The sequence below is a fragment of the Bos indicus x Bos taurus genome, chromosome 8 (genome assembly GCF_003369695.1).
Source record: "Bos indicus x Bos taurus breed Angus x Brahman F1 hybrid chromosome 8, Bos_hybrid_MaternalHap_v2.0, whole genome shotgun sequence".
Taxonomy (NCBI): Eukaryota; Metazoa; Chordata; class Mammalia; order Artiodactyla; family Bovidae; genus Bos; species Bos indicus x Bos taurus.
This window is the reverse complement of record NC_040083.1, coordinates 78,024,871-78,044,629: the sequence shown is the minus strand read 5'-3', so window position 1 is coordinate 78,044,629 and position 19,759 is coordinate 78,024,871. Positions and strand designations below refer to the sequence as shown.

The 19,759-nt window shown below is 38.0% G+C and overlaps 1 protein-coding gene across 10 annotated transcripts in view; it reads right to left on the bottom strand.

The window, feature by feature from the left end:
* NTRK2 (neurotrophic receptor tyrosine kinase 2) overlaps positions 1 to 19,759 on the bottom strand; it is a 414,185-nt gene that overhangs the window by 296,810 nt on the left and 97,616 nt on the right. For all 10 annotated transcript variants that reach the window (XR_003512340.1, XM_027550142.1, XM_027550137.1 and 7 more), the window contains exon 13: positions 11,999 to 12,098. Coding sequence is in view for 9 of the 10 variants with exons in the window: in XM_027550142.1 (XP_027405943.1) it covers positions 11,999 to 12,098 (100 nt within the window). In the remaining variant the exon portion in view is untranslated. The remainder of the gene's footprint in view (positions 1 to 11,998; positions 12,099 to 19,759) is intronic.

Sequence of the window (19,759 nt, the reverse complement as noted above, 5' to 3'; positions counted from 1 at the left end):
TATCAACCTGACATTATGGGCTTCTAACTGTGATTCACTGTGAACACACAGCTCCTCTGTGAGGGTCCTCTTCCCAAAAACATTTCATGGGAGATAAGCAAATTAGGTGCAGGAAGGAGAAAGCGTGTACCCCGCCCCCTAGTCAAGCATGGCAGCTGGGGAACTAGGGAGCATCTAGTCAAGTTTGGAGATTCAACAAAAGAGACCTCCTTTTTGGAGGGACCTGAAAAGGTGGCCAAGAAGTCAAGACAATCTCAAGCCTATGATGGCAGGAACTTGAGCCCACCCTGTGTCCAGACAAGTCTCCTAGAGTTTCCTGAGTCCCCAGATTGTGGGGCAGATTGCAGAAGATTGTGAAGGCAGGGGACCCTGCTTAGGAACACAAACATAAAACTGAGACCTGTATCACCTGGTAGCCAAGGACACCAACCAACACAGCAGCCACCAACATGGAGAAATGACCACCGGTGACCACAGAACTCCGCCTCCTATACAGTGGCACCTCAGCATCCCTAAGCAATGAGGGAATGAAGGCAAAAGGAGAGATCAGACTTGAGGGGAAAAACACTAAATCTTCTGTGGTTGCCCATAATTATCTGAGATTACCCAGAATGGTAAGAGGTTAAGTTTCCACTGCCTAGTGCAAAAAGAGCAAAGAACAGATATTTAATTAAACTATGAGAAATAAAGTCACATATCTTACATTCTGTGTCCAAAATAAGTGCCTGCCCCATCCACTATCCTGTACTAGACATTTTAATATTCCTCCACCCTTGTCATAGCCTTACAGGAGACCCAGACATAATGTGAGGAATACATTATGCAAATAAATATACATCTGAAATCACCTTGCAGTTGTCTACACTCACAGCTACATGGAATACAACACAGAAATTATTTATGGCCTATGTAATGCATGTGGCTTTCCAATATGAATAAATCAAGATTTATTTCAAATCAAATAAAAAAGCTATGCTATGAAGTCTGACTCAAAAGAGTTGGGAAGAAGATCAGCTGTTGGTCTGCTTCCTGAGAAGCCCACACCATTGCAGAAACAGAGAGCTAGGCAGAGCTGCCTCTCTTTTTTGGAGCTGGGATGTCAAAGGTACCCCTGCTTGGATATATGCTACATGCAAATTAATAGGAAACAGACTTACTGGGAATGTCAGTCAGATAAGAAATAGCTTCTCTTAATAACTGAGAGGCAATATTTTCTTGAGATGACTATAAGCTGAAAACATATTCAGGATTATTTAGTATTGACCATATAGACACAATATTTCCTATGTTAATAATAGATCACAGTTTCACAGTGGAGAAAAAAGACTGCATCATTACACACCAAAATAATAAAGGATATCACCAGAAGTGCGTGGCAGACTCTTTTAGTGTGTGTGTGATGGTTTTGAATGGTTTTGCAACAGGATGGTAGATATTAAAGCCAGAGGAAACCCAGAGATGTCCTTTGATCCCACACTCTTAATTCTGGTCTTTACACAATCTTCTTTTACAGGTACGGGAAAGGTTCAGTTGGGTGGCTGACTCTGCTTAAGTCTTGCCAGAACTACTAAAGTTGACAACCATGAGTGCAAACAGAAATATGATCTCATTCCCAGCATTCTCCCCTCCCACTCCACTCCCACCCTAAATTTGAGTCCCCTTCCTTCCTCCTACTGGCACTGGTTAGGGCCGAGATGATGCCTCTGCCTTCAACTCAGGATATTAATCTCTTACTTAAGACTTGGTGAGTGAAAATGGATCTCTCTTTCTCTCTCTCTCATTCTTTCTTGTCCTCAGACCACTAAAGCTCATAGGTGATCACTGAAGAAGCGCATGCTATTCTATTTCTGCTGATATCTTGATAAAAACAAAGATCTTCCACGGCCACTTGCCTGCCCAAGCCTTGGCTTCTCTGGGAAAGTAACATCTTAGTCTGTGATTATATTAATATGAGTGACAATCAATTGCATAAGGAAGAATCTATTTTATCCAGAATCCCTCTTTTCATCTAGTTTTTTTGGGGGGAAGTTTTAAAATTTTTATTTTATATAAAAGAGCTAGCATTGCTTCTACATAAGGATGATCCAAAAAAAAAAAAAAGAGTCATCAAAAACTAAAGCCTGTTTTTGTTAAAAGAAGTTATTTGTAATCCCCCACACAAATGGGAAGCATATTATAACAGGAGCCTCCATGAGCTCATATTTCTAGACATAAGCTGATGGTTACTGAGGGAAGAGGGGCTCCCTTTCCCATCCCACCCTTGCCTGCTCTTTCTACTCCTTCCCTACAGTAAATACTCCTCCCAAAAGAAACTAGGAAAGACTACATACCAAATCAATCAATACATGAAATAGATTTCTCACAAACTCCAAAACAATTTCAATAAATGAATTGCTCAAAAGATGATAAAATTAGGAGTTTGCAATAATTTGTACACAGTATCTTAAAGGACAGAAAGGCTGAAAATAAGCATATGGTTCAGCAACTTTACATTCATAATGCATACGCATAAAACATGGACACATTGAAATTACAATTTTTTCTACAAATTCAACTAATAAACCTTAAATATACACTGTATGCATTTGAGACCTTTTTCTGCAATCCTGATTCAGAATACATTCAGACAGGACTCTCCCCATTTTCTTTTCCTGAGTTTGCATAAATGCATGTGTGCGTGCTCAGTTGTGTCCCACTTTTTGCAACCCCATGAACTATAGCCCACCAGGCTCCTCTGTTCATGGAATTTTCTAGGCAAGAATACTGGAGTGGGTTGCCATTTTCTCCTCCAGGGGATCTTCTCAACCCAGGGATCAAAACCATATCTCTCGCATTGCAGGCAGATTCTTTATCACTGAGCCATCAGGAAAGCCCAGTTATATATTACTAAAACATAAATCTCAACAATAACTATCTTATAGAATTCATTCAGTGAGCCAGGCATGAAACTAAGCATTGATTTAATTCTTGTAATCAATTAAGAGATGGATATTATTCCTTCTACCAAAGAGGAATCTAAGATTTATAGAGTTTAAAAATTTGCCCCAAATTACGGTTAGCAGGTGGAAGACATGAAATCTGAACCCAAACTTGTCTGATTCATAAGCTTCCAATATTTCCATAACTCCTAGGTTTGAAGACTTAAGAGTTAACAACTTACAAACATGAAGGATGTGCAGTATTCAAACAGGCTGTCTTCTGAGTTACCACGTGACAGTTCCGCTGATTTAGAGCTAAATTTACTCCCCGAGTCATTCAGTATTCTTGCCCAAAATAAAGTAGGATAAAACCAGAGCATATGTTAGAACTTAAGCCAAGTTATTATCTGTCTTCTTCACAAATTCTGAAAAGCTGGTCCACCAAAATCAGATGCTAGGAATGAGGAGGAAGAAAATCAAAATAGGGAGGGAAGAATGCTAAATTAGGAAGCACAGAGATGTGGAAGGACAAAATGGCAGGAAGAAAAATGAGAGGTTAAAAAAAAGAGAAACAAAGGATGAAAACAAGAAGAAAAGTAGCAGATTTTCCAATTTTGGAAGCCTCTTTTCAGTGCATGATGATCTGTGTAAGGTCAAAGTGAGTTCACCGCGGGATTTACGGAGGACCAAAGAGAGGATAGCAAGTGCTCCTGATGTTTAAGTACAAAATTGAATTTCTTAAAGGACTCTCTATCTTTTCACAAGACTCATAGCATGGGAAGTCCCTAAACAATACAGCTGCACCCTCTACATAACAGGCATACCTGAGTTCTCCCCTGAATCGCACTGGGCTTATGGGGTGTCTACGTATGACAGGGAATTTTAAAAGTTTGCGGTCAGTGCATTTGAAAAGCTAATGGCATATATGAAACAAGTTGCCAGTCCAGGTTCGATGCACGATACTGGATGCTTGGGGCTGGTGCACTGGGACAACCCAGAGGGATGATATGGGGAGGGAGGTGGGAGGAGGGTTCAGGATGGGGAACAAATGTATACCTGTGGCAGATTCATTTCGATATTTGGCAAAACTAATACAATATTTTAAAGTTTATAAATAAAATTAAATTTTTTTAAAAAAGGCAAAAAAAAAAAAAAAAGAAAAGCTAATGGGAAAAATGCTGCTGCTTCTGCTCCCTGCCTTGCCTGATGGAGCCATTCCTGAAGGTTCTGGGCCCATTTTCAATATGCTGCAAAGAAAAAGCATGTTCTGCCCTCAGGTAGACAAAAGCCAAATGGTGACCCTATAAGAAGTAAGAGACTTCAGATAGCAGATCTTCACCTCACAAACATAAGGGTAAAGCTTTATATAACATCTCCAACAGACAACAATGGCACACTTGGGCTCTTTTGACAAATTTTCACTTTGTCAAATTACTCAATAACTCTTGCAACTAAACATCTTTTATGAAATTTCCAAGGATTTGATTGTTACTGACAAATTTAGTTCCCTACTAAGAGAATGCTAAACTCTATTCAAGCTGGGGAGGGAAGTTTAAAAAAAAAAAATCCTATATTGTCTGATACTCCTGGGTGAGAATAAAATAGGAGAACCAACAAAGTTTACTACTTACTTAAAAAAAATTCACTAAGCTCTTCAAAATTTCTTTTTATTAATGACTTTCTGATTCCAGAAAGTTAAAATAATATTGTTGGTCTCTCTCTAAAAACGTCTCACAAACATCTTTATTGAATCTATGTCTGAAAAAGACAGAGTACTTCACATCAACTTAAAAATAGAAAAAGAATTTCAAAGAGAGTAAAGGTCAAGTTAAAAAACATACATACAAAGTAAAACTAGTGAAAGAAATATCAAAAAGTGTGTTTACAGTCTCAGGGAGGGGATGATTTCCTCAGCAAAATGCAAAACTTATATGGAAAACATGGACAGATTTGCTTCTACAAAAAAATGAAATGTTTGCCAAAAGCTACTATTTTAAAAGTCAAAAGAATAGAAGAAAATGTGAGCAATATATATAGCCAATAAAAGATTGATAGATACAATTTAGAAGGTAAATCAACAAATAAACATTTCTTTCTATTCTCCACTTGATAAAGATGCTTAGCCTTATTATTAATCAGAACAGCATTTTAAGTGAATTGGCAAAAATATAAAAGCTTGATAATATGTGATATGGGTGAAAGCATAAACAAAATGATGTCTTTATCTACTACTGATGGGAGTAAAAATTAATAAAGCATTTCTGCAAGGTAATTTATTAACATTTAAAATCAACATATAAAATATACAAACCTCTTCTCTCAGCAATCCATTTCCAAATATTTATCTTTATAAGTAAGATGTTAATCACTTTTCTACAGATTGGGTAAAAATTTAAATTTTTTTACATTTTCCAACTCATTTAAAATAATAATGAAATAACAAAGTTACAGTAAATATTTGTATTGTTGCTCTTTAGTCAGTATAGTAACTATTAAATGCCAGTAACATTTCAAAATGCTCCACATACATGAACTGTTTGTCTTACAAAAACTCCCTGAGATGGGTACAATTATTGCCCTAGTATAGATGGAAATCCTGAGGATGAGATAATAAGAAATTTGCTCAAAGTCACACATTTGAAATGAGGAGAGCCAGGATTCAGACCCAGGTAGCCTGATGCCAGAGGCCTCAGAAATACTAGAACAAAATGAGGTAGATGCCTAGAAACTGATTCAGAAAGATCTATAAGTTAAATTGGTACTTTTAAAAAGATTAAAACAAATTTGTGTTATGATTTCTTATGCAACCATAAATGACTATATTAAAGTATCTACATAATGAGTAAGCCATGTATTTTATTATTGACATAATATATGCACTGGGAATGGTTAAGGAGGTTATCATTAGGAGTGGAAATGGCAGTGGGAGAGGAAGGTGAGTTCTATATATCTGTGTATCTCTAATATGCTTGAAATTTTGAAAAACAAGAATGCATTCACGTGTTACTGTTACCGTACTTTTAGCTCTATGTATCACAAGTGTGCTTGAAATTTTGAAAAACAAGAATGCATTCACATGTTACTGTTACAATACTTATAGCTCTATGTATCACAAATGTGCTTGAAATTTTGAAAAACAAGAATGCATTCACATGTTACTGTTATAATACTTTAATGTGATTTGTCTTAAAAAAAAAATAGTGTGTGGGGGGAAGGGTCATATGGAAAACAGTTTGTCCTTACAGATGTTTCTATATAACTGTGTTTCTGGCTTTCAGTCACATTTTTCCCTCTTTTAAAACTTGATCCAAATATCTGTTAAACTCAACCTCCTAAATTTTCCAGAATTGTTTTCAGCTTATATAAAAGGCTTTATTTAACCTTTAACCTCTTTAGCTTTGGCCCCACTATGTTTATGAATATTTTTAAAGAACTAAAATTTTGGTTGCTCTTGAAAGACGTTTAGAAGATCATTTATATAAGAGGAGAAACTTAAACTAGGGGCCTTGAATCTGGGGTTAAAACCTGGCTCTGTGTTCTCAGGCAGCAAAGTTTTTCAGTCAACTATGAATCGGAACTATCAGAAGGCATCTGGGTGGTTTATGTGTAAGCAGAGGGGCCTGCAGAGGAGATCTGTAGGCCGTCAAACCTAAATAAGAGAAAAGGTTTCCTATTCTAGTTCCTCCTGTGGGATCTCTTCAGGTCACTTTGATAACTTACTCCAGAAGGACAAAGGATGCCTCTGTATGGAGCGAATAATATCGTACGTGGACTTCCATCGGGAAACACAACTAACGGAAAGCTGATGGCCACCACTGTTCTTCACCAGTGTGATGGCTGCCAACCCTGCTCTGCCCTTCTGGCTCCCTTAGTTTTTTCCAGCCCTGTACCCATCAGTGCCATCAGGCAGGGCTCCCAAAGTGGAGCACTCTTAGAAGACTTGGCAGCCCTCATGCCCCTAGATGCTTCCATTTCCTCTTTATGTGCACTTCTACATTTTCACCAAAGAAAGGGAGCCAGGAAGCAATGTGAGAACTAAATACAAGACTTGGTTACAATAAAAATGAGAGAATTCAAAAGCCGGGTTGCCTGTTCCTTTGGCAGTAGAGCTGCTCTGGGAAGGGCCTTGAGCTCTATTTCAGTGAAAATTAAAATGAATCATAGGCAGTCTTCAAAGAAAAAGGATCAAATTATGTACTTACCTAGGGGTATTGACATAAACATAGATTTAGATAGATGTGTTATACAGTTCATGCATCCATATTAAGCACACATATGACTAATCCCTATACAGAGGGCCAAACACTAACAGAGGAGCTTTATTCAGGACTCTGGAATTATGGTAACTAGATATTCAACCAAAAACCAAAAGAATGGTGTCAAGACACAGAAAGAAGCATAGAGAAATGGACTAGGGTAAATTCTACCCCTTGACATTTTTATTGAAAAAGGGCTGATAGTCTATTAGACGTGCTAACAAGAGGTTTCAAGCATATCAAGCAATAATGAAACATAATTTCTAGGCTAACACCAAGATGGGAGCCACCATCTGGCGTTTCTGCCAGCCTCAAAGTTGGACAAAGAAGCATATTCTGAGGCCATACATTCAAGATGCAGACAGGCAGAAATTGAAGATGCTCATGTGCCCTGGTGGCTCAGAGGTTAAAGCATCCGCCTGCAATGCGGGAGACCTGGGTTCAATCCCTGGGTTGGGAAGATCCACTGGAGAAGGAAATGGCAACCCACTCCAGTATTCTTGCTTGGAGAATCCCATGGATGGAGGAGCCTGGTGGGCTACAGTCCATGGGGTAACAAAGAGTCGAGCACAACTGAGTGACCTAACTTTCAACTAACTTTCATGTGCAAAATGGAAAGCTAAAGTGAACCCTCCAAACTTCAACAACAATACTACTTTAAAATTGTATGTGAAAACCTATATATCCTAAGACAAAACCTGGACAAAATGACTTCCTGTCTATAACCATTACTTAACTGGAGTAATTTTTTTAAGTATAGAAGCTTAGAAAAACTCCAAGATCTTTCTTTAACCATTCATGTACAAGTGAAAGTCGCTCAGTTGTGTCTGACTGTTTGCAACCCCATGAACTATACAGTCCATGGAATTCTCCAGGACAGAATTCTAGAATGGGTAGCCTTTCTCTTCTCCAAAGGATCTTCCCAGCCCAGGGATCAAACCCAGGTCTCCAACATTGCAGGCAGATTCTTTGCCAGCTGACTCACCAGGGAAGCCCATTTACATACCAGTTGGCCTCCAAATATTTACTATTTTCCAATTACCAGGCTAATGTGGATGGAGTTGAAAATTCTCTGTGGTCTTTCATTCTACCAGTTAAAATTAATCAACTGTCAACTTTGGCCTCAACACTGGGTAAGTAATGATGAACAAGATCATTATGAACTCTGGAGCTCACAGTCTGGCCTCTGTCTTCTAGATTACACCATCAGGATTCAGTTACCATGAACTGAAAGAACAGATTTTTTTAAAAAAAACCTATGAAGCTTACATTGGAGAAGGAAATGGCAACCCACTCCAGTGTTATTGCCTGGAGAATCCCAGGGATGGCAGAGCCTGGTGGGCTGCCGTCTATGGGATCGCACAGAGTCGGACACGACTGAAGCGACTTAGCAGCAGCATGAAGCTTACAGCTGCAGTCACATAGACTTACCTGAAAAGAATGCAACACTGCTGTATTCTAAGATCTAGGTTTAACTCCCCACTTTGGAATTTAAGGATCACCCTTCCATGGAAAGCAATGCCACTGATGCTGCTTGGGTTCTAGGGTTGACCTATAAAGCTTGAGTTGCCCTTCATGCAGCTATAGTGTGATTTTAAGGGATTTCTGGTTTGGGTTACCCGGGACCCATCAAATCAATAGTATTGCACTGTAATTTACAGTCTCAACACTGCTACCATGGACTGAAGCGTACAATGCTGGGATGGGTGAAAAGCTACAAATACCTATGGACGGGCCGGCTGCCACCCTTCAGTCTCAACCTATCTCCAGGACAAGAGAATATGAATGGGGGTAGAATGTCCCCGAAGGTGCTTAGGAGGGCAAGAGTTCCATTTGGAACAGCTCATTTGCACATCAGCCATTGGCCTCTCATAAAGAACCAAGGCATTGGTTCTGGCCAAGCTTACATACATTTCTTACTGCTGTCACTCAGAAACCACTAGTGAAGTGTTTTCTGTTCATTTCAGAGTATAACAGTGTTTTTACATATTCTCCCCTTTTCAAGATGCATGTTTTTCAACAGTAATTCAAGTTCTAATAGCATTTAAAGTACATTAACTTCTTTTTATTGAAGTAGAGTTGATTTACAACTACACTTTCAGGTTTACCACAAATAAACACACATACACACACACACACACACACACACATAATATATACACCAAGTATGTGTGCATGCATGTTCAGTCACTTCAGTCTAGTCCAACAATTTGCAACCCTATGGACTGTAGCCCGCCAGGCTCCTCTGTTCATGAGATTTTTTTTTTTTTTTTTAGGCAAGAATACTGGAGTGGATTGCCATGCCCTTCTCCACAGATCTTCCCCACCCAGAGATCAAACCCACATCTCCAATGTCTCCTGCATCCCACGAGCCTCCTCGAAAGTATATGTACAAGTGGATATATATTATATATATATATATATATATATATATTCCTTTTCAGCTTTTTTTCCATAGTAGGTTATGATAAGAAATAGGATACAGTTCCCTGTGCTATACATGAGGTCCTTTTAACTTACATTAATTGCTAAACACCACGCTTTATGTAGTTTCATTACATGAACCTCATCTTTTCTAGATCCCCAAGTTACAGCTCAGCATCTGACCATAAATCAAGAACCTCAACTCAGGCCCATTTGTTCAAACTATGACACAGATAGATATGTAGTTAACAGTAGAGAAGGAAGCTATTCTAAACAAGAACCTCCGAGACAAATTTTTAAAAACAATTTTATTTATGTCTAAAAATAAGGGAGTAAAACATAAGCTCTAGTAGTTACTGCTTGAAGAAAGCCATCTATTGGCTCTGTGGCAAGGTTAAGTAAAACCTTTTCTTACCAATCGTTAAAGTTACATTTAGGTTATATCCCAAAATTGTAGGTGCTTTGCAGTGGTCATCCCAAATTATACAGATAAGATACATTTTTAGTCTTAGTGCTAGAGTCACTATATGAAACACGATCTTCTGTGAAACAAAACATCTGCCTTTTATTCTTCTCCATCACTACACTACAGAGCATGTTCACATTTACAGACCATTATTCTGTTATTGTCTTAACACAAAGTAGAAATGAAGATTGACTCCCAAATATTGCTCCTACAGTTTCCAAAGCCTTTCTGAGCTCCCAGGAGGACCTAAGACATATCCTTCCTCTGGAGATTCCATAAGATGAGAGCTTCCAACCCTACCCTCAAGGCAGAAAAGTGATGGAGCTAGAATCTCCGTCTAATAAAACTTCTTGGGGATATTCACCACAAGTGCTTCTAAGGAAAAGAAGCATCTGATCAAGATGAGGAGAACCAAATCCCATGGCAGGTGGCTGACATACAGAGAGGAAAACCCTAGCCCAGACTGGGGCACCAGCTGAATCCAGGGACACAGAAAGGTCCTCAAAGCTGTGGGTGGGTCTGGTTTGCAATGCTTATCCCCACATCTTGTCACTCTTGGAAAGAGACCTGGGAGCCCATGTGTATCCCATAGAAAGGTGACTCTCTGAGAATGTTTGGGAAAAACAGCATCAGCATTCCTTGGAAACTGTTAGAAATGCCAATTTTCAGGCCCACAGCAGATCTATTAAATCAGAAACTCTTGGAGTAACCCAGAAAGTCTGTGTTTTCATAAGCCCTCCAGGAGTTTCTGAGGCAGTCAAGTTTGCAAACCACCACCATAGGACTAATAAAAACTCATTGGAGAACAGCCCCGTCCACCATCACCACCACTTAAGCCTTATTCATAACTGCAGAATGAGAGATCTTTCCTCCTTCAGAAGAAATGTCACGGATCAAGAGGCCAAAGGGGGAGTCAGGAGGAGGTTTAGCCATTATATTTAAGGCCTTTACCACTGTTCCTCCTCATTCATTTCAGGTTTCGGCATCTTGTTCATGGGCACACACAAAAAGAAAGGAGAAAGCATCAAAATGGATCTGATCCACCCCGGAGCCTGCTATACAATGGACAACCTACTGCTACTTAAACATCATTTCCAAGTAAGCAGGCAACAATAACAGTAAATGTGATGAGCAATATAGATCAAGAAAACCCATCCAGCTGTCTCCCCAACACAATTAAGACACCACTAACTGTGGTGTCACAGCTTTCCCCAGCTAGTGGCATTTATAAGAGACCATGAAGAATTCACCAATAACATAAGTCAATACATAGGTTTAAATATCGGAGCAAATGCTTTTTAATCACTAAAACTCTTGCCTACTTATATCCCCCCGAAATGAATTTTCAATTTTCTAAAAGAGACCAATGGTCTATTGTGGGCAACACAAACCCTAATTTTTATTCAAGCTCTAGGACCTTTTCCACTAAAATAAGAAGTGACTCATTCACAATGCTTCAATGTACCTCCAATAGCTGTTCTTATTTTGCTTCCCAACACTTTAAATTTCAAAAGATGAGAATCTGAAAATGTAGCAGCAACACAAAAAGCATGCCATGGAAATTCTAGAAGTCAAATGTACAACAGAAAGGACCTTTTTTTACACAAAATATGTGTGTCTGTCACTTGCCTACTGGCACTAGCCTGCTTTTCTGAAGTAAAAGCAAAACTCAGACATAATTAGTCACTTGAAAACGCAAGAAACCAGTTCTATGTTTTCCGGGACAATTGTCCTCATTGAAAGTGGGTAGTGCTGAGTAATCAACATGACTTTGCTCTGTCTTGATTTGTAGTATCATAGCTTTGTTGCTGTTTTCTCAGCCTTCAATTCTAGTCATTGTAAATCTAGCTGCTTCCTTCTTTAGTGGTACTTAGCATTAGTCATAAGCCAAAATGATTCCACATAAGTAGTAAAATAAACACAACCCTTCTTACCTTTCATGCCAAACTTGGAGTGTCTTGCCAACTTCAGCAGAAATAGCATTACCAGTAGACAAAATCCCACTACAGATGCAATTACCACCACAGCATAGACCTAGAGAAAAGAACAGAGGGCAGTCATGACCTTATTCATTAGTTCCTTGCACCCTGAAGCTGCTGCTGCTGCTGAAGACAGTTAATATTTATTGAATAATTACTACTTGATTTTCTAAGAACTTTATGGGTATCAATTCACTTATTCTTCAACAAACCTAGGAAGAAGTATATAGGTCCTATTATTATCCTTATTCTACAAGTGAGAAACTGTAAGTTAAAGCTAATAAAAATATTCATCCAATTGATGTTATTTGGATAAACGTATACTAACTCATCATATATTATATAATACATAAATAGATATTTTATCTATTACCTATATACCTGCATACCTATCTAGAAAGAGAAGAGAGAGAATATAAAACATGAATGACAAAATCCTAATACTTTTTGAAGCTGCTGAAAGTTACAGGGGAATTCATTTCTCTATTCTCTCTACCCTGTACATGTTTGAGAGTTGTCCATAATAAAGATTTTTTTTTTTAAGTTGGCTATTGTTGCTCTTAGGAAGTCAGAATGCCTGGAGCAGTGAGCAGGTCTAGAAGGAGGCAGGAAAGAAGTGGAGAGTGAGCTCAGCCTGTGAAGGCTCATGGGGTTGTAGACTTGACATGTGACCTTTTCTGTATGTATGAGAAAGATCAATACAGGGTTTTTTTTTTTTTAAAGTGTAATTGCAAGTTGCGAATCACACAAGACAGTAAATGCATATCTTTGTGAATCTTGTCACAGCTCCGAGCTGGAAACCACAAAGACACAAGTGCATAATGCTAAGTACACACTAATAATTTAGAAAAAAAGATGGACATAGGGCTGTCTTCCATTTTTGTTATTCACCCCCAAAGTCCCACTGCCAAAATATGTCTGTTTTTATAAACCAGGAGTTGGCAAACTTTTCCTGTAAAGCCTCATATTGTAAATCTCTGTTGCAGCTAGTCAATTCCACTGCTGTAGTGTGAAAACAGACATAGACAATATGCAAGCAAATGGGCTTGTCGGTGTTCCAATAAAACTTTATTGACAACAACAGATGGATAGCTGTATCTGGATATAGTTTAGCTAGAACTTAATTAGCACTCTGTGGAAAGAAGTGCTTGATGGTTAAGGTGATTTTGAAGTGAAATGAAGTGAAACTTGCTCAGTCGTGTTCAACTTTTTGCAACCCAATGGACCATATGGTCCATGGAACTCTCCAGGCAAGTATACTGGAGTGGATAGCCATTCCCTTCTCCAGAGGATCTTCCCAACCCAGGGATCAAACCCACGTCTCCTGCATTGCAGGCAGATTCTTTACCAGCTGAGCCACCAGGGAAGCCCAGGCATGCTGCTAAACATACTGAAGTGCCCGGGACAGTCCTCCACAAGAAAAATTATCCATTGATAATAATGTTAATAGCACTAAGGGCAGTGTACTCTTGCTTGGTGCCAAAATAAATGCTGAATTTTCAAAATGTGGCTGATATGTCTGCCTCATTTTGGAACGAGGATGAGGCTGACAGAACTCCCAGTCAATACCTGTAATGAAACAAGAAATAAGCTTTTATTGTTTTAAGCCACTGAAATTTTGGGATTTTTGTTACCACAGCATAGCTTATCCTGATTAATATGCCCATATAATATACTATATATGGTATTCATATACCATAGTGAGAGGCAGTGTCAAGTGGAGATTAAGAAGATAAATTCTCCAAGTTCAGAATTTAGATTTACCACTTATTAGTTGCATGGTTTACAAATCACTTAACCTCTCAGCACCTCATAATCCTCATATATAAACTAGGGGATATAATAACTCTACCTTGCAGGTTGTTGTATATCATCAATCAGTTAATATAGGTATTGGGCTTGACACAGTGCCTAGTTTAAAAGTAATTAATTATGTTTGCCATAATGATGATAATGATGATGATAATAAAACTGAGATTTAGAAAAACATAAGAAAGCAGCCCCAGATCATACCTCTCAAGCTTGGGACTGAAATAAAAGCCTGCTGCTGCTGCTGCTGCTGCTGCTGCTAAGTCGCTTCAGTCGTGTCCGACTCTGTGCGACCCCACAGACGGCAGCCCACCAGGCTCCCCCGTCCCTGGGATTCTCCAGGCAAGAACACTGGAGTGGGTTGAAATAAAAGCCTAGCAAATATAAAACCTGTGATTTATGTGTGATTTATCCACTACATTGCATTTTCAAAGTGTGTGGCTGAGAGTGAAAGCAGAATAATAAAAACACATGGCTATGGCTTCCTAGGTGGTGCTAGTGGTAAAGAATCAGGCTGCCAATGCAGAAAACAGAAGAGACGCATGCTCAATCCCTGAGTCAGGAAGATCCCCTGGAGAAGGAAATGGTAACTCACTCCAGTATTTTTGCCTGAAAAATTCCATAAACAGAGGAGCCTGACAGACTACAGTCCAAGGGGACACAAAGAGTAGGACATGACTGAGCACACACACACTGAAGTCCCCCCAGCAGAACCTTCAGATGGGGTTAGATGGAGACAGCATTAGATAAGCCGCAAAACACAGAAAAGAGCACATGCCAAACACTTGTCTAGGGTGGAACAAAGGTGTGATATTTCTCTTTCTCTGCTGCTTCAGTTGTGAGTGGCTCTCCCAGGCAACACTTCTACAGATGTTTGAGCACACACTTAATTCTGTCTCTGTGACCTATATACAAATAGAATTGTAGTGATTCCTAAAAGGCAAGTTAGGGATCAACTTGTTCTAACCAAGATCATTTCCCTCATCTGATGGTTTTGTGTATTTCTTTTTCAATCTTTATTTATAACTAATATTTTCATAGGAAAGAGATCATCAGCTATTAGTTTCTCTCCCCTATTATTAAATTCCAAAATTATACAGATAAACAAGTTCAAGCACTATCTTATAGGAAGGTATCTGAGATGAAGAGAGATTTGGAGGACCCGCCCTGAGTCCCAGGATCTCTCTGCAGAGCCACAGTACAGTCTTCCCCACTTCAGAATGTATCTGATTGGCATTCAGGAAACCTTTGTCCTTATGTTTCCAGGATACCTCACCTTTACCAGCTGTGACAGCTCACAGATGCTTCACTTTTCTAAGACTCTGTTCCCTCATTTGTACGTGGGAATAATATACCTACCCTGCATTCTTTATTTCATTATGGAATGTTTAAGTTAACTTAGAAAATGGAAAGGTGATTGACTCCAGAAAAGCAGTTAATGATCTGCTAGCAAATATTTAAACCTATTGAAGCAGTTCTAAATGTAAAGAATGTTTTAATAAACAAAGACACCTATGACAATGAAAAGAATCATTTCCTCAAAGACAAATTATTTGATAAATGCAGAGTTTCATGTACTGTGTGTATGTTTGTTGGGGTAGGAGTGTCTTCACAAGGGAGAAAAGGAGTATTGGCTAGTTGGTTGGTTGGTTTTATCTAAGGCTACCTCTCAGCATACAATAAGGAGCTGCTCTGCTCTGAAAATTCAGCAGCATTTATGAGGAGCACTTGTTGCTTGCAAGTGTCTTCCAAAGGCTTTGAAAATACCACTGAATTTTGTATCAGCTCCCTGACTCTGAAACTTTTCTTCTAATCTAATGATCTTTCTGGTGATCAGGGGCTATTGATGTATTAAATGTTTGATCCACACATAATTTTGAAATTTTCTTTAAATTCTACAAAACATTGACCTGCACTCTCATACAAATTCCTAGGGGCTACAGGTGGAGTCAAAATATACAGACTTTCAACAAGGATTATTTTCACTGATCTTGCTCTCTAATACCCTAATTCTAATACCCAGTTCAAACATTGAGAAATACCAATTAGGGGCTTAAATTTAGCATTTGGATTCAAAAGAGAAAACTGAAGTTAGCATATGATTTTTAGTAATTGAGATACATACGCATCAGTGGGTTTAATGCACATTCCTTGGATTCCTTACATACACAAACAGCATTCTCAAACCAAGAAACATTAAGTGTTTTGGTATGAGAGTAAAAACTTAAATGACTGCACAAGGAAGGAATTAAAAAACATTCTGCAGTTGATTTAACACAGCAGTTTTTCTTGCTGTTTCAATGTATATAGTCATCTGTGGAAACATGTGTGTGTCTCCAAATACTGGATGTGCATGTTATAAGTTGCAGTTAAGTTGCATCTCTTTTTGAGCCTTCTGGTCCCACTGCCATGGCCTTGGTTTAAATATTCATCATATCTCTTTATTATTGAACCAAATACCTAAATCATCACCCGACTTCCAATCCTTCTCTTCTTGAACCCATTCTATAGTGTTCATCATCAGTCTAATCACCTCTAGGTGTCAAGTACTATTCCAAGGACTAGGAATACAGCTGGGAAAAACACTGACCAGGTCACCTATACTAAGAATCTTACTAAAGAATCAGGGAAAGGAAAAGGATATTAAACATGTAAACAAATAAATACTCAAGATAATTATCACAATAATAACTACTCAGAAGAAAATGAAATAGGATAATGGATGCTGCTAGCCACTCTAGCTAAAACTGTGTGGTGGCCATTGGGAAGTGCATGCCTCCTAAAGAAAAAAGCAAGTGTGAAAACTATGAGACAAAAGTAAGCCTGGAGCATGCAAGAGAGCATTTTAAAAAGAAAACTGGCAAACAGTGAGGAGAGTATGCAGATGGAGTCAGAGAGACAGACAAGGGCAAGATATGCAGGGCCCTATTAACCATCATGAGGAGTTGGGTTTATAAAACAAAAGTTTCATCACAATACATTGAGAAGACTCTGAGAATGACAATAAAAGAGTGATCTTATTTTGTGCTTTAAAAAGGTCACTCAGGGGAGAGGGTTCAAGACGGTGGTGTAGGAAGATCCTAAACTCATCTCCTACCATAGACACAGCAAGTCTACAACTAAATATGAAATAATTTCCTCAGAAAAGGATCTGAAAACTAGATGAACAGAGCCTCTACTTGTTCCATCACAAGTATAATCATGGGGATGGGGTGTAAAAAAGATAAAGCTTTGGCATGTATTCAAACTTAAGTTACTACCAACTTAAAACAGGATATTACTTACATACAGTGTTATATGTGAATGTCGCAGTAATCACAAGGAAAAAACTTATAGTAAAAAGAGGGAAAAAATGATAAGAGAATCTAAACATAACACTAAAGAAAACCACCAAACTCAAGATAAAAGAGAAAGAGAATAAGAAAGGAACACAAAAGAACTACAAAAATAGCCATAAAACAACTAACACAATGATGACAATATATACTGGTCAATAATTTCTTAAATGTAAATGGGTTAAATTCACCAATCAAAAGACATGGAGTGACTAAATGGATTAAAAAGCATGATCTGTCTGTATGTTGCCTACAACATACAGAAGAACTTCAGAAGAAAGAATACACACAGGCTGAAAATGAAGAAATGGAAAAAGATATTCCATGAAAATGGAATAAAAAGAAAGCTGGAATAGCTATATTCATAACAGACAAAACAAACTTTAAAACAAACACTGTAACAAAAGACAAAGGGCATTAAATAATGATAAAGGGGTCAATCCAGGAAGAAGATATAATATTTAAAAAGGTATATGCACCCAATACAGGAGCACCAAGATATACAGAACAAATATGCAACATTCAGAAAACAAAGATCATGGCATCTGATGCCATCAAAGGTGGAGAAACAGTGGAAACAGTGGCAGACTTTATCTTTTTGGGCTCCAAAATCACTGCAGATGGTGACTGCAGCCATGAAATAAAAGACACTTACTCTTTGGAAGAAAAGTTATGACAAACCTGGACAGCATATTAAAAAGCAGAGACATTACTTTACCAACAAAGGTCCGTCTAGTCAAGGCTATGGTTTTTCCAGTAGTCATATATGGATGTGAGAGTTGGACTATAAAGAAAGCTGAGCACCAAAGGATTGATGCTTTTGAACTGTGGTGTTGGAAAAGACTCTTGAGAGTCCCTTGGACTGCAAGGAGATCAAACCAGTCAATCCTAAAGGAAATCAGTCCTGAATATTCATTGGAAGGACTGATGTTGAAGCTGAAACTCCAATACTTTGGCCACCTGATGCAAAGAGCTGACTCATTTGAAAAGACCCTGATGCTGGGAAAGATAGAAGGTGGGAGGGGAAGGGGACGACAGCAAATGAGACGGTTGGATGGCATCACCGACTCAATGGACATGAGTTTGAGTAAACTTCAGGATTTGATGATGGACAGGGAGGCCTGGCAAGCTGCAGTCTGTGGGGTCACAAAGAATTGGACACGACTAAGTGACTGAACTGAAAGGGAGAACTTGAAAGAGATATAATAATAGCAGGAGACTTAACACCTCACTTATATCAATGGGTTGATTATCCAAAAAGAAAATTAATAAGGACATATCAGACTTTGACATGTTAGACCAGATGACCTTCCAGATATACATAGAACATTCCATCAAAAAGAAGTAGATAAACATTCTTCTCAAGGGCACATGGAAGGTTCTTCAAGACAATTCACATGTTAGGTCAGTAAACAAGTCTCAATAAATTTAAGAGGATTAAAATCATATCAAACATCTTCTCCAAAGACAATTATATTAAACTAAAACTTGGTCACAAGAAAAAAATTGGAAAAACTACAAAAACTGGAGATTAAACAACATGTTACTGAACAACCAATAGGTCTTTGAAGAAATAAAAATGCATAGAGATGAAGGAAAATAGAAATTTAACATACCAAAGTCTTTGGAATGCAGCAAAACTGGTCACAAGAGGGACATTCATAGCAATATAGGCCAATCTCAATAAACAAGAAAAGTCCTAAATAAGGAAGCTAACTGTACACCCAAAGGAACTAGAAAAAGCATAACAAATGAAGCCAAATATTAGTAAAAGAAATAATAAAGATCCAAGCATACATAAATAAAGACCAAAAAATAGAAAAGATCAATAAAACAAAAAGCTAGCTCTTTAAAAAGATAAAATCAATAAAACTTCAGCTAGACTAATAAAAAAGATACTCAAATATATAAAATCAGAAGTGAAAGAGAAGAAATAGCAATGACATCATAAGAAAACAAAGGATCATAAGAGGATGTTACAATTATTTGCCAAAAAATTGGACAAACTAGAATAAAAGATAAACTACTAGAAAATAAAAGATAATAAAAGATAAACTACTTGAAACATAATTTTTCAAGACTGAATTATTAAGAAATAGAAGATCTGAATAGACAAATTACTAGTGGGGATATTAAAACAGTAATCAAAATTCTCCCAACAAGCAAAAGCCCAGGACCAGGTAGTTTTAATGGCAAATTCTACAAAAACATTCAAATATTTAAGAACTATCTTTCCCAAATTCTTCAGGAAAAAAAAAAAAAAGAAAAGGAAACAACTGAAGAAGAAGGAACCTGCCAAAAGCATTCTACAAAGCTAACATTTCCCTGGTTCCAAAACCAGATGAGGACACCAAAAAGAAAATAACTGGCCAATATCTTGATGAACACAGATGCAAAATCCTCAATGAATATTAGCAAAATACATCTGATATGATTTAAAAGGATCATACACCACAATGAAATGTAATTTATTCCAGGGATTCAAGGATGGTTCAATATCTGCAAATCAATCAACATGATACATAACATTAACAAAATGAAGGATAAACAATCACACATGATCATCTCAATA